This window comes from Pinus tabuliformis, chromosome X, assembly GCF_031772625.1.
Source record: "Pinus tabuliformis cultivar Carrire ecotype Pingquan chromosome X, CPIR1, whole genome shotgun sequence".
In the NCBI taxonomy this organism is placed as follows: domain Eukaryota; kingdom Viridiplantae; phylum Streptophyta; class Pinopsida; order Pinales; family Pinaceae; genus Pinus; species Pinus tabuliformis.
In genome coordinates, this window is record NC_142308.1 from 1,611,879,544 (window position 1) to 1,611,906,202 (window position 26,659).

The window sequence follows — 26,659 nt, forward strand, 5'->3', positions numbered from 1 at the left end:
GCATAGATGGTAGAGATAGTACATATTGGTAGATGGATTAGCAGGTGGAGTTCTTCCTAGTTGAGACAGAGTGTTAAAATTGGCAACTAGGGCCAAACTCCACATGGGTCATCTTATTTATGACAACTTCTATTTTTCTTGGATTCCTCTCTTCGAGAGGTGTAGGATTGATCTAGAGATCATTCGATTCTGACATGTACAAATGAAGTTATGAATTTATTTTGATTATGGACAAATTGTCAAGGTCAGCTAGCAAACTCATATAGGCTCAAAAGCCCAACAATCACGTCTATTCATCCTCAATGTTTGCCTATAAATATACACGATGCCTCCTCCTCAGTTGGACAGACTTCACTTCTCACACATCTCTCTCCCCTCATCTGATTGGGTACGAATTTCTGGGCAGCCTCTCTCTCCACACGTGCGAAGGAAAGGACAACGTTTTGTTCCAGTCGATGACCAGCGTTGACCGAATTTGCAGGGGGTTGTTTTGACTGCGTTGACCTGTTTTTGGTGTGTTTTTGGATGGAGGAATTCTGTCCTAGCAGGCCGCAAATCTAGGAACAAGAATAGAGGCAATCTGACCTCCTGTTTAACCAGTGTTGACTGTACTGGGGTTGGTCGTAGGGTTGACTTTCGTTGACCAGTTTTGACTGGACTTTTTTCGGACTGTTTTGCGCTGACTAGACTTGCTGTTGGAGGCCGAAGTTGACTGGGTTTGACTGAGCTGAATTGAGGAAGAAGTCTGCCCTGTTGACCAACATTGACTTTTCTGGTTAGGGCTCTTTTGCTGCTGTTATAAATGATCAGAATTTGTAAATTGTACTATCTCTCTCTGTTGAATTATTAAAGACTAAAAGAAGATTTGATCAAGAGTTTCCCCACATCGGGGTTTGTCCTTGGCTGGTGCCACATCTTGTGGCCTCTTGCCTTGGCTTGTCTTCTTCTGTTTATGTTTATGTTCTATCAACATTTTACTTACATGTTTATGTGATTGCTAAATTGAAATTGATATTGGGCTCATAAAGAAATTGAAGTAAAATTGCTCTAAAGCATAGAACATACCATTGTTACCTAAAATTATCAAAAAAACATAACTAACCTCTGTTCATAAATATGTATCACCATGATTGCCAACTACTGGAATTCTATGATGTAGGATTCCGACGACCCAGTCTGCTTGAGCTATGCCTAGCTCTCTGAAGTGTATATCAGGATCCTCCCGGTCAAAACATTCTACCAATCTTTGAGTGAATTCCACATATGAGGCTATGGTAGAGTGTCCCAGTGTGACTAGTACTTGGCAATGTTTTAAAACTCCGACTCCAGTTTGGAAACAGTCGAGGGTCGACTCTGACTCCGACTTTGACTTGGTATCGACTCAGCCGATTTGATTTCAGTGACTCGGTCATTGTAAAAAATACGTTAAATACTTTTTATTATAATAAAAAACATAATTTTAAAGATTTTCATTCATGTTTCCAAACACAGTTTTAGAATATAGAGAGAAGACAACATATGATCAAAGTAGGCTCATGAATATATCCATTATATCAAAATGTAACCCATTGCACTGTCCAATACAAAGTTCATACTTAGCCACCAATGCCAGGATTCTTTTTTGCCTTAGCCTAAGGACAATCACTAGACTACAACAACAATAATACCAATTCTCTACAACCAATCATAGCTTCCCAAATGATAAGCCAATGAACTGATCAACATATGTCTTCAAATTTGTGCCTTTTCTATAGGACGGTTTGGCTCATGCTTCTACCTAGACTGCTGGAGATGATTTCAAGAAATCTGCCCTTAATGAAGTCTCAAAATCCCTGATTTAATTCTGGTCAAGCTCCAGAGGAACTAGAGGTAAATATGTATCTATTAGTCCATTGCCACAACGTTTTCGTTTTTAAAAAAAATTGTATGGCTCAATGCATTGTTTCAATTTTCTAATTCATGTCACTAGGATAACCATACTTCGGCCTTGTAATTTTCAAAACTTTCTCATAGTGATAGATTACTTTAGGGCCATAAATATGCAATAAACAACAACCCAATTGTTGATATGTAGGAGGTGGAACAACTTTTGACAAATGTGCTTTAGGATCTTTTTCAAAGAGCCGAGCTGATCGAGTTGTTACCGCGCTGGCCGAGTCGGTGACGCTCGATAACAACCTGGCTAGCCGTTCCGTTTCGACCACCGAGTTGACTCGGCCAAGCATTGGCTCGGTCTGGTTCCGCCGAGTCGAAGTCGGCTCGACCGCTTTATAAAACACTAGTCCATGGTACCACCATTCATGTGCCTTCCCTTCCAAATGTAATGTGGCAAATTGGATAGCATTTTCTTCCTGCATGGGATTAAGTCGGAAATAGGTGTCCAACGTTTGTACTCAAGCCCTTGCTGAGCATTTAGATGATCTATTAAGGGAGTGGATGGGTAGCTTTCCTACATTTTGCATCAAATATTGATTCTGTTGCTCCTTGGGTCTCTTTTTGTATTTGATGTTGCTGTATTCTTGAAAAGATATGGTTGCTCATGTGTTTTCTTCTAGTGCTGCATACTCCTAAAAGTACTCATTAAAGAGTCCATTATACTCTACTGCTCCTTGCGCTGTCGTTCGCTGGTTGTCTAAAAATTGAGGAAGGGTCTATGATTACTTCCATTGGTTGCCCTGGCGTTAGATTGTGCAAAAGTATTGAAGGGGCCAAGATTATGGCTGTTGCTCTCTTCAGCCTAGTCCTGTTACCAACATTCAAACCATTAGCAATAATGTTACCTAGATTGTTTATGGCTTGCATGAGCTGCATCATTTGCTGTTGTCTCTGGGTTAACTATTACTTCCCTTGCACTAGCAAATTTTTTATTTCTATCTGCCCATGGATTATCACATGCAAGAGGTCATTAGTATCCAGTCCCCCTCATCCTTCTGATCCTCTGTAGTTGTATTATGGATAACCATTTTCTTTGACTGTAAGGTTACTTGTATCCTCAAGGCTCATACATTGACAAGCTGGAAGGATTCACAACTCTGATACCATTGTAATGTCCCAAGGGAATTTTTTCCCTTAGGGTTCTTTTTTTTGTCTAGGGTTTCCAACAAATCAGAGAGAATTATACAACAACAATGCACATTCATATGACAATGAGTATGTTTCTATGCAATGCACAAATATAGAGATTTTAACAACAATATGGGTTCACTTTGACCTTTGTTTTTCCACCCATTTTTACTTGCCTTTTTCCCTTTTCTTGATTTTTTTCTTTGTATTACTGCTCGGGGTTCCAGGAAATGAGAGCATGCTGTGTATGATGTAAAACAATTATTACCCACTTAAGGTGGGGCAGTTCATCGCCCACCAGGGGTTGGGACATGCATGGGTTCCTTTACGATGTGGGGGCACTCATGGGGCCCAGGAACCAAGGTGACAGCCATGATAAGGGGCATAGCTCATGTTTGGCTTTTGCCCACGTGCTATATTGAATGTCCCGACCATCTTTTTCATTTTATAATATTCTTTTATTTTATTTCTTGCTTGAGGCCATGATATGCTTTTAATTTTTTTTCGCAGCATCAATCTTCGGGGTAACATTTCTAGGCCTGACCCAAACATATGGACAAGGGGAGAGGGTGTGCCAGTGCCTTGTGGACCCAATGGTCATGTGGATCCAAAGAAGGAAAATGATGAAATAGGGCTTGTAATGTGCGGAGGGGAGTGAAAAATGTGGAACTGGAAAATGAGACCACACTACCAAAATCTCGGTTTCCCAAGTAGTGCCCTTCCTAAAACCAATGGTCAATAGGGGAGATTGCACAAGCACCCAAGTGCACAATGAAAAACATACCTTTTGGGTTGGGTTGCCTACCTTCTAACATATGATCTTGACGGATGGGCGAGGGGACATATGACTGATGTAGGGAGCGGAGATCAAATGGCACAATATATCGACTACATCGGTGGCTGTCAGGGGCTACTGACTGCCAACTGAAGAGATATCTAGGAGAAAAATTCTCCTATGGGGTCCACCCACATTTGGTGGGTAACACGTTCTAACTTCTACTACAACATTAATGTGGACATCACTTGCACAAGCACCCAAGTGCACAATGAAAAACATACCTTTTGGGTTGGATTGCCCACCTTCTAGCATATGATCTTGATGGATGGGCGAGGGGACATATGACTGATGCAGGTAGCAGAGATCAAATGGCACAATATATTGGCTACATCGGTGGCTGTCAGGGGCTGCTGACTGCCGACTGAAGAGATATCTAGGAGAAAAATTCTGCTATGGGGTCACCCACATTTGGTGGGTAACACCTTCTACTACAACATTAATGTGGACATTGCTTTCACTTTCTCTCCCATGATTCCTGGATGCCAATGCTTTTTCTCTTCCAACAAATTGTTTTCTTCTCTCATTTTTCCAAACATTGGGGATGCCAAATGATTTGCTTTAACTTCCCTCCATCAATTACCCTTTCCTCTGACCAAAACTGGTTTGGATGCCCAGTCAATTTTCTCAAGCTGCCACTGAAATTGTCTCATCCACGATTATTCATCATGCCCTGGTAATCAATGTTTGGGAGGCCATTTAACTTCTCTTCCTCGGGGACAGAGGTTAGAGGTTAGAGGTAAGTCTTTCTTTTTGTTATAGCTTTGTTTCCTTACACATTGGGTCCAAGTCCCCTTTAGTTGGGGTGAAGGGTGGAGAAGTATCACTCTCCCCTTTACCTCCTACATGCTTTGTGCTGCATTGTCTCCACCCTTCCAGCCTGCTGAGTGCCAACACTTACAAAGGGCTTCACTCCACCTTATAAAGCCTTTAAATATGCAGAGGGTGGGTGTTGGACCTCATGTGCCTCAAATTATCTGCTTGTAGACTTTAAAAGGCTTCAATGCCAAGACTTTAACAAGGCTTTCTCAAGACTTTGGCAAGACTTTGTAACACTTTCTTAACCTGACTTTTTGATGAAAAATATTTCTTTTCTAAATCATATTTTACTCTGTACAACCTTTTCATTCAACATCAATTTGTTTCAGATCACTCTCTAAGAGTCCATATAAAATTTGTACCTTCTTGTTTTATTCTCTTTATCTGATATGAAATTGCAAATTCCTTGGTGCCATAGGATTCCACATTGGCTTTGTTTATCAAGATATACAGTAATGTTGGGCACCTTATGAGCTGCACTCTTGTTTTCTTTTATTCATATGCTATGCTATTGTCAGTTCTAAAGTGAATGATATTGTTTGAGCTTGTTCTACAGTAATGGGACAAGATATATTTGGAAGGCATAAAGAAATTAAATTTTTATGTGCAGGAGAACTAAATGATTAATGTTCTTATGTATGAATTTCCTGCTCTGCAAATCACTTAGTCCGTGGTATTTTCAGTATGTGATTAACCCTGTTTTAATATCACTGGCAAGGCTGTATGAAGAGTTTCTATGCTTTTCTGGATTAGTGTGGTGAAAAGTCTTGGTGGCTTCCTTCTCTGTTGAAAAGTAGGGATAACCTTCACCTGTTAAATAAAATGTTCGTGAAACAAATTCATATTTTTGTCAATTTCTGATTCGGCAGGTAAGTAGCAGAAAACAAAATCTCCAGGAATATTGCTGGGATTCAAAAGGTACAGGTTCTTTTTCAAATGGAGAACGAAACAAATGGTTAAGATTGCATGGCTTGTCATTATCCAGAATTGGGTCTCTAGAGAAATTATTATGGGTGCAGAGGCTGGATATTAGTCATAACAGGCTCCGGTCAATAGATGGTTAGTGTTTACTGTAATTTTATTTAGTTTTTGTTTTTGTTTTTTGCATTGTACATTTACTTCGATATTGTTGAACAGTGAACACCATTTAAGTTTCTGTGTCATATCTAGAAGAAACATCGATTATGTTCAAATTTGGAAAATATTATCAGGCAAGGTCAAGATACGTGGAAAGGAAGAGTAATCTCTTCTGAGAGAAAATAAAGGATGTTAATGATGAATAATGGTTCCATCAGTCTTAAAAATTAAGAATAACAATATCTTCTTATTAATGTCTACATCATAATGCCATAAAAATATCCTCATATGTAGAATGCATATCCCATTTTCTTAGGGTGCATTATTGGTGATTGTTATGAATATAAAATAACATATACAAATTTACAAATATAGGGATATAGAACTTGGGTTATAATATAAATCTTATATAATTATTAGAATGAGCAATTGTAAAGACATGATTGTATGTGAAGTGTCACCATAGGCATATAAAGGCCAACACCTTCATTCATATATATATATATATCAATTGGTCTTGCCTCGGGTGGTTGGGAGAAATGTTATTATCCTCCCCGCCTAGTTTCAATTTCCACATGTGACATGTTGAGCTCATAATGAATATTTCTGTTAATGGCTTTGAGCCTTGTTCTTTGAACAGTACCTCAAGGACCGAAACATGTATATTCCTCATATGGAATATAAATATGTTTCTCATGGAAACAGACACACACACACCCATCCGTTTTTATTCCAAACTGGAACAGTCAAATATAATAGAGAGTTTTATACTCCATTTGGTATCAAAGCCAACTTATTGGCCTATTCATGGGTTAAATCCCTCAAGCCACTAGGATGTACCCCTTTGTTGCACATACCCACTCAGTGGTCTTATTCTTCTGTACATTTCATCCCATCAGCTAGGGGCACCAAGAGACTGGCTGATGATAGCATTGCTTCAGGCTCCAGATCAATGTGGACTTAGAGGGATCATTCTGCCTTCTGAGAGACCTCAAAGACACCGCCACAACATTTCCATTTTGAAGATAGTCTTAATCCGAAAAGGGCATAACAAAATTTGCCTAAATGATGTGTTGGGGAACCATCAAATTGCATTTGATAAAGTGATGAAGCAAGAGGGTGTAAAATCTCTTTGACCAGATCTAATGTGACTCAAGTAGGTTAGGCCCCCACACCTTTGAACTGTACGAAACTGTGTCTAATGATGGTGAACCAGGTGGATATTGGTGGCCACTGCCTATTCCACTTGGACCCTCACCATTGTTCTTTTAGTTTTTTCCAGTTTCCTTAATTGTAGCACAATTTACTATTTTTGGCATTTTTTCTGGTCCTAAACTTCCGGAGCCGTTTTGAGGCCCTAAACGACGTTTTTTTGCTGAAAATGCTTGAGGATATTGCGTCAGCAGCTGTAGTCCTCGGAGAGATCTTTCCAATGAGATATCATACGCGTCAAACAGAGATAATATGACCAAGTTACGACCCCGGGAAGTTGGCTGCCCAACTAACCCCAACGGGGCCCATAAACTCTTGGTGTTACATCTCCTCAGGTTAGGGTTTTCTCTTATTGTTCAATAATAAAAAGGCCCTTGAGCCTCATTGTAACTCAGTTCAGAGGCATGTAGCTGCCACATCTCTTCTTAGAGATAAGCTACCATTGCCTGAGCTAGTCTTATTTCCATTCTGTTTGTAAGCATATTTCGGTATTTGATATTAATGAAATGAAGTGTCATTTCTGCTGCGTCTCTATATTTATGGTTATATCTGTAATTTGTTGTGTTCCTGTTTAAATTTAGATCGGTGGTATCAGAGCGGTTTGCTCTTTCTCTGTTTTTCTTTGCATGTCCCCAACGAGGTCGGGATATAAGGAGTTAGGGCTCGATCTAGTTGAACCTTTGCAAGATCAGCCTTGCAAACCCCGACGATTGCCCATGGGGGAAGAAAAGAAAGACGAGGGAGCAGGAGATCCTATCAAAATATTGCTCGAGGAGGCCCTCGAGAAACAAAGGAATGCGATAATGGATAACTTTGCCCAGATCCTTCAACGGTTGTCCATCGACGGTGCATCCACATCCAGCAACCACTCTGGAGGCTCCACACCTTTTAAGGTACAAGTAAACTTTGACATTCCCATATTTGAGGGCCAAATAGATGCGGACACCGTAGATAAATACTTAAATATGCTAGAAGGATATTTTTCTGTTCATGATTTTCCCAGCCGAGATAAGATTACTTTTTTCTCTTCTCAAAGCCGCCCCTCCACGTCAAGGATTGGTGGGAAACTTACTGTGAGTAGAAGGATGAAAGTACGACCTACTGTTTTCAGTCGCTCCCGCTTGGAATTCATTCCGGGACGCCATCAAGGAGTAGTACTACCTTGTTGGGAGCTATGAGGACAAATACATAAAGTGGACCACGTTGCGGCAGGGGAGGGACCAAGATGTGTCGGATTTTACCAATGTTTTTAATACCCTTTGCACGAAGTTGGGTATCAAGGACTCTAAGAAACATTTGGTATTCGAGTGCCGCGGCTGCCTGCACAGATACATCCGGGACGAGATGGAGCTCCTAGACATCTCCTCGCTTGGCACGGCGTATTGATATGCTGTCAAGATTGAGCAGAAGTTTAAACAGAAGAAGCGAGACTTTGGATCTGCGAATCCGAAGCAAGGGAAAGGTGCCCTCAAATCACAGAACAAAGGACAAAGCCAAGGCGGGACGACCCAGGACAACCCGTCGAAGCTACAAGCAAAGGACAACACTACGAAGCTGAAGAAGGACACGAGAAAGTGGTGTGAGTTCCATAAGAGCTCCAGTCGCAACACAAGTGAGTGTCAAGCCAAGCAGTCATTGGTGGCCGAGCTGAAGGCTTCAGAATCCAATGCATGTTCCGACTCTGAGTCAGAACCTGACAAAGGGAAGTAGAGTATCGATGCGGAGCCCAACACCACCATTGCCACCACGAAGATCCAGAAGGAGGAACCAAAGATCTAGAGGAGGAGCGTCTCTTCCACTCCCAGATGTGGGTAAAGGGTTCCCGCTACAGTTCATTGTCGATAGCGGGAGCCAAAAGAACCTCATTGCAGCAGAGGTCGTGAAGCGGCTGGGCTTACCGACCACAACACACCCACAACCGTACATCATCGGGTGGCTTCACCAAGGACGGGATCTTCACGTGAGCCAACAGTGTCACCTTCCATACAACATCAAGCCCTTCACGGATGAGGTATTATGTGACGTTGCTCCCCTTGATGTTTGTGATGTATTATTAGGCCAACCATACTTGTGGAAGCGATATGCTGTGTATGAGTCAAGGCCTCACGTTGTTATTATTAGCTTGAGAAATAAGTTTTACAGGATACCGGAGGTAGCATCACCTACCGCCATCTCTCTAGTTACTGCAAAACAATGTAGTAAGCTCATTTCCAAAATTGAGAAATTTGTTTTCTTGATGATACACCCTGAGGGAGAGAAGAAGACGGTAGCCACGACCTCTAGACAGGGCCCCTCCGCATGACAACAACAAATGGACAAGGTCGTGGAGGAGTATGAGGAAATCTTCACCTCCCCCGAAGGGGTGCCTCTGAATTGTCAGGTCAAACACTCCATTGATCTGACCCCAGGTGCGCCGTTGCCCAATGGACCAATCTATCGGTGCTCTGTTCTGGAGAACGATGAAATCAAGAGGCAGGTTCAGGCACTGTTGTAGAAAGGTCACATCCGACCAAGTTCATCGCCTTGTGGGAGCCCAATCGTGTTGGTACAGAAGAAGGATGGGACTTGGAGACACTGTATTGACTATCTGGCGCTGAACAAGATCACTGTCCGAAATAGGTACCTGATCCCACGGATTGATGACCTTCTGGACCAACTCAAGATGGACTTGAAGTTCGAATATGACTAGGTACCAATCGAACCCTCCGATGTGTGGAAGACTGCCTTCAAAGCCAAGGAGGGCCTTTTTGAATAGTTGGTTATGCCTTTCGGGTTGACGAATGCTCCTGTAAACTTCATGAGGCTGATGGATGACATCTTGCAGCCATTCACCAACTCATTGTAATGGTATACTTTGATGACATCCTGATCTTTAGCAAGAGTTGGGAAGAGCACCTCCACCACATTCGACAGGTTCTCCAAACCCTGCGGCAACACAAGCTGTGTTCCAATTTGAAGAAATGCACTTTTGGCATGACCCAGGTTCAGCATCTGGGTTACAATATTGATGAACGGGGGGGCGGGGGCCGGGGGGGGTGCATGTGGATCTAGCCAAGATCCAAGCTATTCGGGATTGGCCAGCCCCAATCACTCCGACAGAGCCCCACAACTTTTTGGGTCTTGCTAATTTCTATCGCAAGTTCATGTTGGGGTTCTTTCATATCACTTGGCCCTTGAGTCAAGTCACCAAGGGAGGAGCGAAAGCAAAATTCTTTTGGTCTGAATCTCAACAGAAGGCATTCACAGAGTTGAAACATCGCCTCTGCTCTGCACCAGTGCTCACATTACTAGACTTGTAACAACCATTTGAAATCGAGACAGATGCCTCTGACTATGCTATTGGGGCAGTCCTTACTCAACAGGGAAATCCAGTGGCATATCACAATGAGACACTTTCAGACACAATCCAAAAGTATCCCACTTACGACAAAGAGATTTATTCCATTGTGCAGGCTTGCTGACAATGGAAGCATTACAGGGAAGAAAACGGTCATCCACAAAGACCACCGACCCCTGCAGTTCATAGAGATGCATTAATTTTAGGTATGTTCTATGCTTAGAGCAATTTATTTCAATTTTCACAGTTAGCTCAATATCTTTTCCAGATTAGCAATCACATTAGCATTAAAGTAAATTGCAGATAGAACATAAACATAGATTGCAGAAGACAAGCCAAGACAAGAGGACACAAGATGTGGAGCTAGCTAGGGACAAACCCCAATGTGGGGAAACCCTTGATCAATTCTTCTTATATGTTCTTCAATAGTTCAGCAGAGAGAGAGAGAGAGATAGTACATATACAACAAAAATCAACACTTTGACTTATCTAACTAAGATCATAGATCATCTCTAAGAAGATGATACATGAGGTAGCTGAACTCAGTTGAAGACATGCTGCTTCAACTGATTCTGCCAGGTGACTTCATCGCCCATCATAGTGCTGCACCTCATTGCGCTGCACCATGTAGCACCCATCATCACTATGCTGTACTTCATTATCATACTGCTGCACACATCATACTGCTACACCTTATGCTGCACCTTTCGATACTGCAACATCTCGCTGTACCTTATCATCTTGTTGCACTCACCGGTGCTGCCTCATCCTGTACAACAATTCGGACCCCAAAACAGTGCTCCTATTCCACACTGTTCTAGCCTCCTTATGCTGCGGCTAGGGCATGTTATAACCCTCCTTGACTATGGGTAGGTACAACTCGTTTAGGGCCTCCTCTATAGCGTTATTTCTCCATCCTAGGACTGCGGCTAGGCTCCTTTAGGCAACATATAGAAGTAGGGTCTCTTCTCTTGAATTGCTGCTAGATCATCCTCCTTAGGACTGCGTTAGGGCATCCTCCTTAGGATTGCGTTAGGGCTTGTAGAGGGCAGCGTGTAGGCCTCCTTCCCTCCTCCGTCTTAGGGCTACTTCCTTCTAGATTTATCTCACACTAAAACCCAAGACAAGTGGAGAGAAATCAAGAGAGAAGTGTGTGTGAAATGACTCTCAAGTCATCTCCCTTTATACTAAAACGTTGAGCACATGTGGGTGTTATTTAGTTGCTGGCCGACCTTGACGAATTGTCTTATAACACAAATAAATTCATAACTCCATGAATACTTATCGGAATGGGATGATCTTTAGATCAATCCTACATCTCTTGATGAGAGGGATCCAAGAAAAATATCAGCCACCATAAATAAGATGATCCACATGGAGTTTGGCCCTAGTTGCCAACTTTAACAAGATGCAAGGGAAGTTGCAGAATGATCGCCATCAGAAGTGGTCCACATACCTGCAACAGTTCCATTTGAATATCAAGTACAAGAAGGGCAACACCAATAATGTTGCAAAATGCCTCAGCCAACCATTGATCATGGTGTTAACCACTGTGCTCAACTCTTGTGGGCACGAGACTTCTGATTGGCCACTTCTCTACAAAAGTGACCCAGAATTCAGCCACACATACCATACGCTCTTGGAGGGTCAGTGAGTTCCCGATTTTCACCCCCAGGATGCCCTATTATGCCACTTGGGACACCTTTGTGTTCCTTAAAGCGAGCGTGCCAGGATGATTTGGGAAGCACCCTATAGTCGGGCCACTGGGCATTTCGGGGTCGAGAAAACAGTGGCAGTACTGTAGAAGTATTTCTATTGGCCGAATCTTCGACAAGATGTCGGTAAGTACATCAGATCCTACATTGCCTGCGCCATTACCAAACCGACCATCAAGAAGTAAGGCCTCTATACTCCACTGCCTACCCCTAGTCAACCTTGGGAATCCATCTCCATGAATTACATGTCGGGCCTTCCTTCTACTAAGCATGACAATGACTGTTTTTGTGGTCGTCGACAGTTTCTCGAAGATGGCCATTATGGTGGCTTGCAAGAAGAATAGAAGAATATCACAGCAGAAGCCACTGCTAAACTCTTCTTTGAACAAGTGTGGGTACACTTTGGGATCCCACAGACTATCATCTCAAATCGAGACAACAGGGTCCTTAGCACATTTTGGTCCAGTCTTTGGTCGATGTTGGGCACCAAGCTCACTAAATCCACAATTTTCCATTCCCAAACTGATGGCCAGACAGAGGTCATCAACATGATGATCGTACACATTATGTGCATGTACAACTCAAAGCATCCACACACATGGGATGAGAGCCTCCCCTATGTCTAGCACGGCTATAACTGGGCTCTCCACAGCTCGACTGTCCACAACCCTTTCCAGGTGGGCCTGGGATTCCAGCCACTATGTCCCATTGATGTGGCCATACCATTTGTAGCGACCCAGGCAGGTTCGGCTCATGTCCAATCCAAAGTCGACAAGCCAAATAACTTCATTGAGCACATTCAACACATCCGCCAACAGGTCCATGACATATTGGACAAAGCCAATGCTAAGTACAAGCAGTGACATGATCAACATTGGGTGCCACACAAGTTCTAGGTGGGCAACAAAGTTTGGCTACATTTTTAGAAGGAGTGCCTCGGTGGGCCGCATCGCAAGATTCACCCGCTTTGATATGGGCCATACACCATCACCAAGGCTGTGGGAGATAATGCTTTTGAGCTTAGTATTCCCCCATTCCTTGGCTTGCACCTAGTGTTCAATGTGGATCGCCTTCGGCCATACTTTCCACACTTACTGGACACATCCGACATTGCAAAACAACTCACACCAACAGAGTTAAATCCAGACTGCATGGAACAAGCTGCAACTAATCGGATCATGGACACGCAGATCAAGAACAATCGCTAGTAGAAGATCCAATTGTATCGATTTGTCAAAGCCGACCAACTCCTGCACCAAGGCAAATGGCTCACCAGGGATCAAGTTTAGCAGAAATTTTCTCATCTCATGGAGGAACTCAATGCAATGGAGACCATTGCTTCCTAAGGGGGGAGCACTGATCTAGGTGGATATTGGTGGCCACCGCCTATTCCACTTGGACCCTCACCATTGTTCTTTCAGTTTATTTTTTCAGTTTCCTTAATTATAGCACAATTTACTATTTTTGGTAGTTTTTCGGGTCTTGAACTTCCGAAGTCGTTTTGAGGCCCTAAACGACATTTTTTGGGCAAAATGTCTTTGGCGATTGTCCACAGTTGTAGTCCTCAGAGAGATCTTTCCAACAAGGTATCATACGCGTCAAACGAAGATAATATGACCAAGTTACGACCCCAGGAAGTTGGTTGCCCAACTAACCCCAACGGGTCCCATAAACTCTTGGTGTTACATCTCCTCGGGTTAGGGTTTTGGTTGTTTAGGGTTTTCTCTTATTGTTCAATAATAAAAAGGTCCTTGGGCCTCATTGTAGCTCAGTCCAGAGGCATGTAGCCGCCACATCTCTTCTCAGAGATAAACTACCATCGCCCGAGCTAGTCTTATTTCCATTCTGTTTGCAAGCATATATCAATATTTGATATTAATGAAATGAAGTGTTATTTCTGCTGCATCTTTGTATTTATGGTTATATCTGTAATTTGTTGTGTTCCTGTTTAAATTCGAATCAGATGGAGTCCATGAGGTCCAACTTGGATGAGATAGCTTAAAAATGGTGTTCGAAACATTGTCTCTCTAGAAGGGCAAGGAAGCCATACGCCTTATTACTCTACAATTGGAGAGCTTCCCTTAGTCCAAATTTGGGCCCTTAAAAATAAACCCCTAGATAGGTGTATGCTATGGTAATCTCAATCTCCTTCCTTTGAAGTAGAAATGATACCCTGGGAGGGTCTTCTTCGAGCTATTGGGAATCATAATTTTGGACTGTCAACTGTTGAAGATTGCAAAAGCTTGAAAGAGAATTCAACTATATCTACAAACCCTCAAGGGTGGAGGCCGAAAAAACCTCATCATCAACAAATAAAAGTGTGGAAATCAAGACATAAGTTATTGTTTGGTTGGATGTTCTGATGCAAGAATGACAACAACTCGTCTATGTAAATCCCAAATGTGGTGGGTGAGAGAGGGCACCCTTGCTTCATCTCCTTAGTGCTCGTGATGAAATTTGATAGTGCATAGGTGACCAAGGATGACCTTGTAGAAGATCATAAAATAGTGATGAGGGTTTTTGAGATATCAATGTCTCCAAGCCTCTGGAACAAGGCATCCCTCAGTTGAGTTAAAATCTTTCCAAAAGTCTACAATGTAGCATAAGAATTTCGAAGAGCGGTGCTTTGCATCCTCAATGATGACTTGTAGAGTGAGGATATGATCCATAGTTTGATACTCTAGCCTAGACCTTGCCTCTATTTTGAAGGTATCTCAGCTCAAGTTCCTTTTATAGTGACAAATGAAGGATAGTGACATGGAGCTTGAGAAGGTGTGTTACACCATAATCATTCTGTAGTTGTTCAGAATCTCAGATTAGCACTAGACCTTGATTTGTGGACTGGGCGGATAGTATGGTGTGGGTAGACCAGTTGCAATGCCAAGCGTATATCATGGTTAAATAAATCAACAATGTGATGCACAAATGAGTATATACATTTTTGAAGAGCTCTACCTAGAACCACTACTCATCTGCACCGTTTCTAGTGTTCATCTCCTAGATTCCCATTTGGAATTTTGCATACCTTCTAGGAACCCCAGAAACCGTCCCCTTGCCTACCATCCCTAAATGTCAACTTTCGTGTTTTCCATTGGCATGTTCCCAAATTTTCTGCATGTAAAATCACTTAGGAGTTTTGCAATTTTGGAAATAATTAACAAGGAGACTTTATTAAAGAAGGATGAAGGATGATATTTCCCAGGCAAGTTGGATGTCACTTTAAATTTATAAAGTGGAGCATAATAAAGTGACTTTATAAAAGTGAATTTAGTAAAAAGAAAAAAAATAATAAAGAGAGGAAAGTGAAGGTGTAGATGAAAAGACAAAAGGGAAGGCGAAGATGAAAAGACAATCCTAAACTCATTAAAGAAGGGAGTTGAGGAGACTAATTCATTCGAGCATTGTGTGAGTTTGAAGAGAGAGCTCTTGGAGAGAGTTGGAAGAGGAAGTTGAGGGCTTTGGAGCCCTAGCTGCAATAGCAGACTTCGGTGTTGCAATGAGACCCCCTAGTCTGAGAGTGAAGTCACTCAGATTTCACTGTAGAGCTTCAATGGAGAATGAGATTTGCAAGAAAAACCGAGGTATCCAAGTTCTATCTGTTAATTTTAAAAGTTATTTGGTATTTTCTGTATCTCTTTTGCAGATGCGGAAGCTACCAGAAAATCTGAATCAAAGCCAACACTATGGGAAGACATTCCCTCCATTCTGTCATTCAAGGCATTACGAAAGGGAGTACGAGAGGATAAATGTGCACAAGGAATGAGCTTCTGTCATAATAACTCGAGTTTCCTTAATTCTGGAAGAGCACCTTCTTTCTTCACTAGTTCGAAGACTAGGGACAAGGTGGCACAATTATACTTATGTGGAGGCCGAGTTGTATACATTATATTGTTGGGACAGAAACATTGTTCACAGAACCGAGTTTCGTTGCTTCTTGAGCTGCGTTTTTGTGACAGACACGAGTGAAATAGTCGTGGGGCCTGCCTAATGTCATAATAAAGCCGTGTAGACATCTTCTGGGGCTGCGAATTGAAATCTGGGTGGAGTATATACACAGTGGAGCCCAACCACACTCAAGGTAGGGTCGTGTTGCTGACTGTTGAGCGTGCCAAGCAGTTTTGTCTTCTTTTGAACGTGAACACCTTCCAGAACAGTCTATGCGTATTGTAGAAAGGACGTGTATGCTTGGAGTGGTCCGATTCATTTTTGCTGGGGGTGACAAAGGGTTCTATCACCAATGTCCCAAGTAATTGGAGCAAAGGGGTGGAGGCGTTGTACAGGCGGGGATCACGAATAATAGCTGCTGGGTTATAAATTGATTTGAGGGCCCACGTTACCCATCTCTCACTGTTGAATGTACTTGTGGAAGTTTTATATATTTCAGGTGGTTGTATTTACTCTTGGTTGGAAAGCGTGTTATCTGCTGCTGCAAATATTCTCTGGGACCCATTCGAGCCACTACAGGAGACCAGGTTCCACTACATCCTCAATTGATGTAATTCTGAGATTAAATATTAGTAGAAATTATATGCATTGGCCACTCATTCTAAAGATAATATATGTTCCAGCTCCTTTAAGTGTTTCTGAAATTAAATAAAATAATCAGTGGTTGGGAATAAGTTGGATTCTCCTGGTATTTATCACTGTATTTCTCACTGAGAAAAAAATAGAAATTAAACTTGGTTGCTACAACAACACATTTTAAAGGGACTGTCATAACACCATCCACACAGTTAGCACCACAGACCCAGAAAAACTTTGAATATCTTGGGAAATTTATAGTCGGAATCTTACAGTGGTATCAGAGCCCTAATCTTGGCTCAGCCTGTGGGAAACCCTCCATTTTATGACACCATAGCATGACTCTGGCCAGCTGTGGGTGATATCAAGGAGAAAAATTCCAGGACCGGAATTAAAGGCTAAAGGTAACTAAGAGAAATGCTTCCCACTCAAAAATTCGAAAATTACAGTCAAGCTTTCACAAAAGTGACAGAACTTATAGAGGCTTGGGTCCGGTCAAAGAAAGCAAGAAAGGAAAAGGAAGGTTGTAAACTCGAAGATAAATCAGTGGCCACAAACCCGGAAGAATGTGGAGAAGGATATGAAGTTGGCCTCCCCAGAGATCATCCTCAAGATGGTGATGAAGCACTATGCAAGCCCATAGATGATTCTTTGACAAATAACAAAGAAACATAAAAGATCAAATTTCGCCAGGAAAATGTTGATTTAGTTTGTCAACCATCTGTTCATGTATGGGATGTGGATGGCACTAATGCTGAAGATTGCTCCATCATTGTCGATGAAATTATTGCTATTCCACTGCAGAATGACAGGACACTTGCCCAAAGATTAGAGAAGGACAAAACTATGAAAGAGGCTTTTTCCAATTCTTGTAATGTTTGGTGGTGACATGAGTAGAATTGGAAAGATAGACAGTGGCAGAATTGGCCTAGCAGTAAATAAATTACTGTCCACTGATGTCTATAATATTGGGCCTCAACATATCATGGGAAGCCTCATGGATCATATTCTTTTATTTACAAATGAACCACTTCTATCATATGCCACTGTGTTTGATCGAGGCAAGAATAAGGAGGTTGGCATGGTACAGGAGTTTTACGAATCAACCTTAGGTGATGAGTTTGCCAATGTAATACACTTCAAAAATCTTTCTGAAGAAAAACACCGTAAGTATATTCACTGGGGTTTTCGTAGGTCCTTCGCAAGCAAGTCTTTAAATGTTTTAGCAGATTTGGAAAAAATGGCAGATGAAGCATTGCACCCTACAGGGTTTAATTACAGTAAAAGAACGTCTGGTCTTAAATCGGAACTAGAAGCTGACAATGATCTGCAGAGGGAAGTTGGTGGCTATGAGAGTTTGGTTGATTTCCGACCTATTAAGGCTGTTGATGAGGATCTTCTTGAAGCCTTGAACAGGTTACCAAGAGGAATGGTTCTAGGTGATTTTTTGGATGCCATAGTAGTTGGAATAGACTTGCTGATAAACGAACTTGGAAGAAAGAGTGCAGGAAATAAATGCCTTTTTTAATTACAAGTGCTCAATCCTTGATCAAAGAACCTAAAGAAGGAACAAAATAGGGCCAGGTAGACATAATTGCTAACTAGATGGAAGGGCATGATATCCAACTTGACATTGTAATTTTCCGACAGAGGATGCCTAGACGAACTAAATCAAAGTTATTCTGTGAGGGTCTTTCCCTTTTAAACAGATTTTTGAAGCAAACACAAGCATAAGTGATAGTTGTTTAAAGATCAACCTCACTATTGGGTGCTATGGAAGCCATGAACATTTTTCCAGGTAATTTGGAGCTGACTCCTATGATGAGAATTCAGGTGTGGGTTTATAAGAAGACAAGGAAAGAAAGTATCCCTCCTTTAAAGAGATATTCAGACATGGCACCTCCAAATGATCGAAATGCAACACGAGAAGTGAAGGTGGATGTTGTGTACCAAGGTAGGGAAGATCCTGACAAGAAAATTCCTCCAAATCAAAGGATCAAGGGTTTTCAGTATGGACCACAAATGGCTCCTATTTCCACTGCAGAAGAAGAAGCACTCAAATTCAAGCCTGAGAAGGGCCTGAAGCTTTTGGGCTTTACAGATGCATCAAACATTCTGAGGCACTACTATATGAGAGATACAAATATTTTTATCGCAGCACCAGGTAATACCGTGGCCATTTTTGCAGTGGCCAAGGCAATGCAAACAACAAAGAATGTTTCCATTTTGCGTTGTGTGTGGAGGAAAGGACAATCAAACATTGTGCTTGGTATTTTGACCCCCAACATATCTAACACAGACAATGTTATGCTTGACTTGGTGCCCCCTGGAAGAGAGGAGGCAATGAAACTGGAGCTAACATTGAATCCTATTTTAGAGTGGTTCTACAATTTTCTTCATTTAAAATCAAGAAGATCAGATGCTGATGTGCCTCCAATTGATGTTGGTAAGAGGATAACTGGGTTGTTTGCAAAAAAAGAACTTAAGAGGTTTTGTAGCCTATTCCAATTGAAAAAGAATCAAAAGACAGAGAAGGTCTCCAATAGATTTTGGAGGGACAAACCATTATTATCTGAAGAACCAGCAGGGAAAGATGCAGGAGATAATGTGCACAGTGGCATCTCCTTCGACAGTCTTGCAATAAGGAAAGCAGAACAAGTTGGAAGATTGACACCAGTTGCAGATTTTGAGGTTATGTTGGCATGCAGAGACAGTGATGAATGGGTTCCCAAGGCTATTAAAGAAATGAAAAAGCTTATCATTGATCTGTTGGATTCTTCTTACAGAGGAAACACATACCATAAAATGATGGATTGCTTAGCAGCACTACGAACTGGATGGATACAACAAGAGGAGGCAATGGAATTCAACAATTTCATGCATGGGTTAGCAAATAGGTGCCAGGGTAAAAGACTGAATGAGTTTTGGGAATTACTTGTTCCCAAGAATGTCAGTTTGATAAACAAGGACGAAGTTGTTGACAGTGATGTGACTGAAGTACAAGCGAAAGCAATTCTATTCAAATCTAATGGAGCACATGAGAAAGCACCAGAAATAGATGTAGATGAGATGGAACATTTGGAAAGATCATTGTTGGGTGCCTTAGCCATCGTTTCTGCCGGCTTAAAAAGACAGTTTGCATGGTACTTGAACACATGGCCTCAAAACCATGTTTTGATTTGGCTAGTGTCAATAGACTCTTTGGTGAAAAAGGAAACTCAAGGCAGTGCTTTGGTAATCAGTACTCCTGATAGGCACAGTCGTTTGAAACCTGAAAAGGACAATAATTCTTTGGTGCATCAAGGAGTTGACACTTTACTGACAGATGAAAACAAGGAATTTGAACATAGGAACCATGGAGATATTGGTTACATCACTCAAAGCGCTAAAGATTTAAAGATCAAAGACACCATTGAGCATAGCATCATAAAAAACCAGAGAGATGCAGAAGGTAACAGGGGTGTTTTGCCTAACATGCTGATCGTTGAACAGAAGGGCCATTTGAAACTGGCCAGCCAGATACTTCCTTGAAGGTTGATAGAACAACTACTCCAGCAGGCACAGCGGGTTCATCAATACAAGAAATTACTAAGCAGATGGGGTTCAGTTGTACAAAGGCATTCAACAGGTGGATTTGGGATCCTGGCATAGATATGCAGATTCTGAATCATTTACAACTAGAGTTTCCCAGGTATGTGTGGGATCTGGGAATACAATTCCAATTGCTTGAGGACAAACAATTTTTGGCGGGGAGGACTGTAATGTTCCCAAATTTTGTGCATGCAAAATCACTTAGGAGTTTTGCAATTTTGGAAATAATTAACAATGAGACTTTATTAAAGAAGGAGAAAAGATGATATTTCCCATACAAGTTGGATGTCACTTTATAAAGTGGAGTATCATAAAGTGACTTTAATAAAAAGAAAAAAAATAATAAAGAGAGAAAAGGGAAGGTGAAGATGAAAAGACAAAAGGGAAGGTGAAGATGAAAAGACAATCCTAAACTCATTAAAGAAGGGAATTGAGGAGACTCTAATTCATTGGTGCATTGTGTGAGTTTGAAGAGAGAGCTCTTGGAGAGAGTTGGAAGAGGAAGCTGAGGGCTTTGGAGCCCTAGCTGCCATAGCAGACTTCGGTGTTGCAACGAGACCCCCTAGTCTGAGAGTGAAGTCACTCAGATTTCACCGTAGAACTTCAATGGAGAACGAGATTTGCAAAAAAAAAACTGAGGTATCCAAGTTCTATTTGTTGATTTTAAAAGTTATTTGGTATTTTCTATATCTCTTTTGCAGATGGGGAAGCTACCAGAAAATCTGAATCAAAGCCAACACTATGGGAAGACATTCCCTCCATTCTGTCATTCAAGCCATTAAGAAAAGGGAGTACGAGAGGATAAATGTGCATTAGGAATGAGCTCCTGTCATAATAACTTGAGTTTCCTTAATTGTGGAAGAGCACCTTCTTTCTTCACTAGTTCCAAGACTAGGAGCGAGGTGGCACGATTATACTTCTGTGGAGGCCAAGTTATATACATTATTTTGTTGGGACGGAAACATTGTTCACAGAACCGAGTTTCATTGTTTCTTGAGCTGCGTATTGGTGACAGACATCAGTGAAATAGTCGTGGGGCCTGCCTAATGTCATAATAAAGCCGTGTAGAAATCTTCTGGGGCTGCGAATGAAATCTGGGCGGAGTATATACACAGTGGAGCCCAACCACACTCAAGGTAGGGTTGTGTTGCTGACTGTTGAGCATGCCAAGCAGTTTTGTCTTCTTTTGAATGTGAACACCTTCCAGAACAATCTATGCGTATTGTAGAAAGGACGTGTATGTTTGGAGTGGTCCAATTCATTTTTGCTGGGGGTGACAAAGGGTTCTATCAGCAACGTCCCAAGTAATTGGAGCAAAGGGTTGGAGGTGTTGTACAGACGGGGATCACGAATAGTAGCTGCTGGGCTATAAATTGATTTGAGGGCCCACGTTAACCATCTCTCACTGTTGAATGTACCTGTGGAAGGTTTATATATTTCACGTGGTTGTATTTACTCTTGGTTGGAAAGCGTGTTATCTGCTGCTGCAAATATTCTCTGGGATCCATTTGAGCCACTACAGGAGACCAGGTTCCACTACATCCTCGATGTAATTCTGAGATTAAGTAATAGTAGAAATTATATGCATTGGCCACTCATTCTAAAGATAATATATGTTCCAGCTCCTTTAAGTGTTTCTGAAATCAAATAAAATAATCAGTGGTTGGGAATAAGTTGGATTCTCCTGGTATTTATCATTGTATTTCTCACTGAGAAAAAAATAGAAATTAAACTTGGTTGCTACAGCAACACATTTTAAAGGGACTGTGATAACACCATCCACACAGTTAACACCACAGAGCCAGAAAAACTGAATATCTTGGGAAATTTATAGTCAGAATCTTACATTCATGATACTCTATAAGTTAATTGTTATGCATTTGAAAGATTAAATAGAATATAAAAGATGCTATGCCAGATAACATAGAATTGGAAAATAAAGTATGTTCATGATAACTTTATTATTCTTATTCTCAATGGTAAAAGTCTGGATGCGTTCAAAAGAATGCTTAGCATCTCAACTAATGTAATAGGATTCACAAGTTTGACTCGGGTCAGGAGAGAAATTATTTTTCTAAACTTGGGCCAAGTCAAACTTGGGTTGACTGAATTTGACTCATGTCAGTTGACTGACTCAAGGTTAATTGCAACTAAATCAGTTTGACAAAGTCAAATTGATCCGGATTTCTACAAAAATCCCAGAACACTGCTGTTTATAGAATACAAATTTTTTTTTTTTTTTTTTTTTTTCACTATATGTGTGTTTCTTTATATATTTGTACTCGCTGAGTTTCTCCCGAGTCTAGATCCAAGATAAACTCTAGTGCTTTTTTTTCCTCACCAAGATTTTCCTGATTCCAAGTCTGGGAAACTGAATCACAGATTACTTACGATGGAAAGATGAGGGGGCCAATTTCAGCGACATGTTTGTCATCATATGCCATTAGTAAATACTAATAGCTATATTGACAAAATGTGATGAAAGCCCTCTGAAATTCTTCACAGTTTAACGTAGGAACTTGCCTTCAAGAATCAAATATGTTTCTTCACTATTTATATTTTAAAAACAACTGCCACATGGCTCCCCTGTTCTTTGGAACGTACAATCGGCAACCGTTTGCTGACTATAATTTTACATTGGTGTAATTGGCCATTTTTTCCAAAAAATATTGTTAGAATTTCTCTTTATAATTGTTGTAATGCCACCTGTCATTGAGTTGCCAAGCAATGAATAGTTCTCGTACAATGGTGAGCCCCAAAACCTTTTGTAATATGAAAAGACACATCAATAATGAACAAAATGTCTGTCGAACTTGCCAAACAGATAACCGACAGTCCTTTTTCCTACAAGTGAGATGCTCAGAGCACCTCAACCCTGTAATGGATTCTGAGTAACATTCAGTGCCCAACAACTCCTAATTTGCTTAGACAGTACTTACATCTGTTTCTTTTCTATCATCTAGAACTAGATGTGAGATCTTATTTTGTCAGTGATAGATTGCACATTTTAACTCAATTTTACTTTTCAGGACTGGAGGCTTTGCAGCTGCTGGGTTGCTTGAATCTCAGTCACAATCTGCTTGCCAATTTTACAGCTTTGGGACCTTTGAGACAGATCAAGACGTTAAGGGCATTGAATATTGCATACAACAAAATTGGAGCACATACTGTGAACTCCACAAGGTTTTCTTTTCCTTCTGCACTGAATAATTCCTCTATCAGCAATGGAGACACCACCAGAGATGCAGACGAGGAGAATCTGGAAATTTCGTGGGAAATCACAGTAGCATTCAAAGGCCTGCATTTGAGACAGCTTGATATTGCAGGCAATCCTGCTAATGATGAAAAATGTAGGAGGCTGTTGATGAAAACACTTCCTTCACTTAAATGGTTCGATGGCACCTCCATAAATTGATGCAGTTTGTCTCAGTATAGCATATTTTCAGCCTGTAGATGAAGTTCTGTTTATGATAAAGCTTGCTTGAAAGTGATGCCTTGGGACTCCTTCCACTTGCAGGCAATTGAAACCCTGTTGAAATGGTGATAATGATTAATTAAGAATTTGCAACTTACATTGAAGACAAAATTTGATCTTTACAATTTGGTGGCTAGCTGCATGGTTCCATCTGTCATACTGGCACAGTCAGCTATAGTGTTCAGTAATTTGTATTGGTCTAACAATGTTCAAGTGGAAGTACCAATGTAACAACTACTGACGTTCTGCACAAAGTTATAGGTCGAGGCCATGGTATTGGTTCTGCATTACTTGCGCTGACATTTCATTAATTAGATTAATCTATATTTCTTTATCAATTTGAGTATTACTAGAATACCAGAAACAGTTACAACAATAACATAATATCTTAAAGTAATTCCCCTCAAGAATATCAAGTGAAGTTTTGTTGCATGCTGAATATATGTATATCAATTCAGCATGGAAGAATATTCCTTACACATTAGTGGCCATAAAAAAGCAAACATTAATATGAAATTTGTTCAATTCTCAAGCATTTTATATTTTTATTCATTTCCAGATTAAGTGCAAGCCTCTCTGACAACCTTTTAAGCTATTGTCTTGTGGGCTTTTCCTTTAGAGATTGTTAACTGCTAGCCAATATAAGTGATATCAACACAACAGTCTAAACGTTCAAGCGATTTTATTATTTATGCTGTTCAGAACAGTACGTCGTAAGTGCATTTCTAAATGAACTCCTTATAAATGACTCGAGTCGCTAACTTAAATGGAAGCATACAAAGTTCACTAACAAATTCAAATAGATTTAGAATGTCACTGAGTACGATGTTAATATGGCTTAGATGTTGATTGTGAAGTATCTGCATTACTCTTATTAATAGGACTTAGGGCTACTCCTGTGAATCCATAGTAGAAGCAAATGGTGTAAGTGCTTGTTCTTGGGAATTAGTATTAGTAGTAGAAACAACAGTGGTTCTCATCTAGCAATGTAGTTTCAAAATATTAAAGCGAATAAGAATAAAAATGTCATGCCCATGCTTACTAAGTCCACCCAATATGTAACCCATCTATCAAAGTGACTTGAGACCACTACTTTGAGCATGTTTCTCAAAATTAGGAGAAGACAAATTATGAGTAATAAACAATGCATGAAAAGTAGTACCAAAAAAGGATTGAGTTATCTTTTTGCAAGGTGTTAAGCCAAAGTCATCGTGTTTGGTGAACTTAAAGGTTCAAGTTTTAACTTCATCAAGCTTCAAGCCTATTTGAATTTGTTCATTCAAGTTCATTGAATTTAAAACTAAACTTCAAGGAAAATCTCAATTCAAACAAATTCATTGAGATTTTTTAGTTCACTTAAATCTGAACAAATTGACTCTATATTTGTTGAGATTCATTTTACATTTTTTTATATAAAAAGTGAAAACGAAAACTAATGTCCTAATCTTGTGTTCTAGTGCATGTTTATCCCTGATACCTCTACTCAGCGCAGCATTCTGATCTCAATTTTCTCATATTGATACCTCCATGCTCACATACCAATGATAGTGGTAACACCTTCATTGTTAAGGTTTAGGCTATATTGGTAGGCTGTAGCACCTCCTTCGAATGCACATTATAGACTTTGGCTTCCTCTCTACAACAATAACTTCCAGCCCCTGTGTACATTACAAATCATAACTACAATGAATTGGTGACGTACTAATTGTTAATGAACATCAATTGTTTCAAAGATTCTGCAAGCCATTGCTGGTGTTGGTCTTCCCATCTCCAACTCCATCTTGATCGCCTAAATGATCCATTTTGTGCCTTCACATAATCAAAAGGAAAGGAGTCTACCCTCTTTATCTCATAATGTTCTCATTCATTTTATGTTCCTATCATTGTTATTGCGACATGGCTTATCTCATTGATCTCTTATGAGTCTAAAGCAAAAGAAGGAAAATGGAAGAGTATATGGGTAGTTGTCATAAAGAACATGTCTTTATTGAACACCTCACCCTATGTTGTTTTAAATCTTACATAATGGTGTCTATGGTCCCTTCTTACCATTGTCAAAGCTCTCAAAAATTTCATGCCTATCATCCATGGGGTCCTTTTTAATCTAGAAATATTCACCTTTTGCCATTGTAAAAGTGTTCATAAAAGAGCTCTATGTTCTTTTTGGCCTATTTTAAAGTTTATTTTTACATATATGTGGTCCAAACCCCAGGGGAAAATGTGAATCAAATCGTGTTATCAAAAGGCCTTATAAAAAATGATGGAGCCTTCACCCTCTCGGCCTTATTTAATGTTATGAAAGCCCCATATACCCCTCATGACTATCCACATTACATATTAAAGTGTATATTTCGTTGAAAATGTAACTAGTTTCAGTCTTCATAATTGTTGTACTCATTTCAATATGTATCTTATGTAACAAACAAAAGAAGAAAATAAAAAGTCATTATTTTTAAAGCACAGGTTTCATGCTCATTATTGATGGTCTTCTAGGTAAAAGCATGTTTTTCATGCTTCTAGGGTTTGTTAGGTCTTAGGATCTATCATCACGAATCAAAGGAGTCAACATCATGTTTATAAGACCCTTTAGGGAAAATTGTAATTGTAAAAAGAATTTATTTTGAGTCTAAAAAGTCTTGGAAACTCCAAAAGTACAAGTCGACCATGGTAGCTTCAAGTCGGCCTGAAGGTGGGAATTCGACCCCTTGGAAAGGCTATATAAAGAAGCAGTTTGACCTCATTTGGCATCCACTCACTGCCAAGTTCGATCTCAAGAAGGAAGTTTGATCTGTAACGGGGAAGCAAAGAAGAAGAGAGTGAAGGTCTAGAAGGCAAGAGGAATACAAGGAGGAAGCAAACTTTTTGTTTTTGGGCTCCATCTCTCTCACACGTGCAAAATCTAGGGTTTTTGCAACTTCCCAAAAGGGCCGAAATTGCATATTCGAGGTACATGTGCAACGTCAGGGTGCAAGAAGAACAAGTATTATGTTTGGACCTCATTGACTTTGGGAAGA

General features: G+C 40.6%; 3 protein-coding genes across 6 annotated transcripts in view; all 3 read left to right on the plus strand.

The window, feature by feature from the left end:
• Nucleotides 1-23,983, plus strand: part of RGTA1 (RAB geranylgeranyl transferase alpha subunit 1) — a 136,684-nt gene extending 112,701 nt beyond the window's left edge. For all 4 annotated transcript variants that reach the window (XM_089448724.1, XM_089448725.1, XM_089448726.1 and 1 more), the window contains 2 exons: nt 5,587-5,776; nt 23,200-23,983. In XM_089448724.1, the coding sequence (XP_089304850.1) occupies nt 5,587-5,776; nt 23,200-23,585 (576 nt within the window). In that variant the 3' untranslated portion in view covers nt 23,586-23,983. The remainder of the gene's footprint in view (nt 1-5,586; nt 5,777-23,199) is intronic.
• LOC149146208 (uncharacterized) lies at nt 17,454-18,107 on the plus strand. Its single transcript, XM_089448729.1, has one exon. It carries the CDS (start codon nt 17,454-17,456, stop codon nt 18,105-18,107), a length of 654 nt encoding a protein of 217 aa, XP_089304855.1.
• LOC149146209 (ATP-dependent DNA helicase 2 subunit KU80-like) lies at nt 18,353-21,796 on the plus strand. The gene has a single exon (XM_089448728.1). The coding sequence runs from the start codon at nt 18,353-18,355 to the stop codon at nt 20,108-20,110; it is 1,758 nt and encodes a 585-aa protein (XP_089304854.1). The 3' UTR covers nt 20,111-21,796.
• Nucleotides 23,984-26,659: the final 2,676 nt, after the last annotated feature.

Bases quoted from the DNA above. Each gene is read 5' to 3' on its own strand.
- LOC149146208 (XM_089448729.1), top strand. From the start codon at position 17,454: ATGTTTGGTGGTGACATGAGTAGAATTGGAAAGATAGACAGTGGCAGA.
- LOC149146209 (XM_089448728.1), top strand. From the start codon at position 18,353: ATGGAAGCCATGAACATTTTTCCAGGTAATTTGGAGCTGACTCCTATG.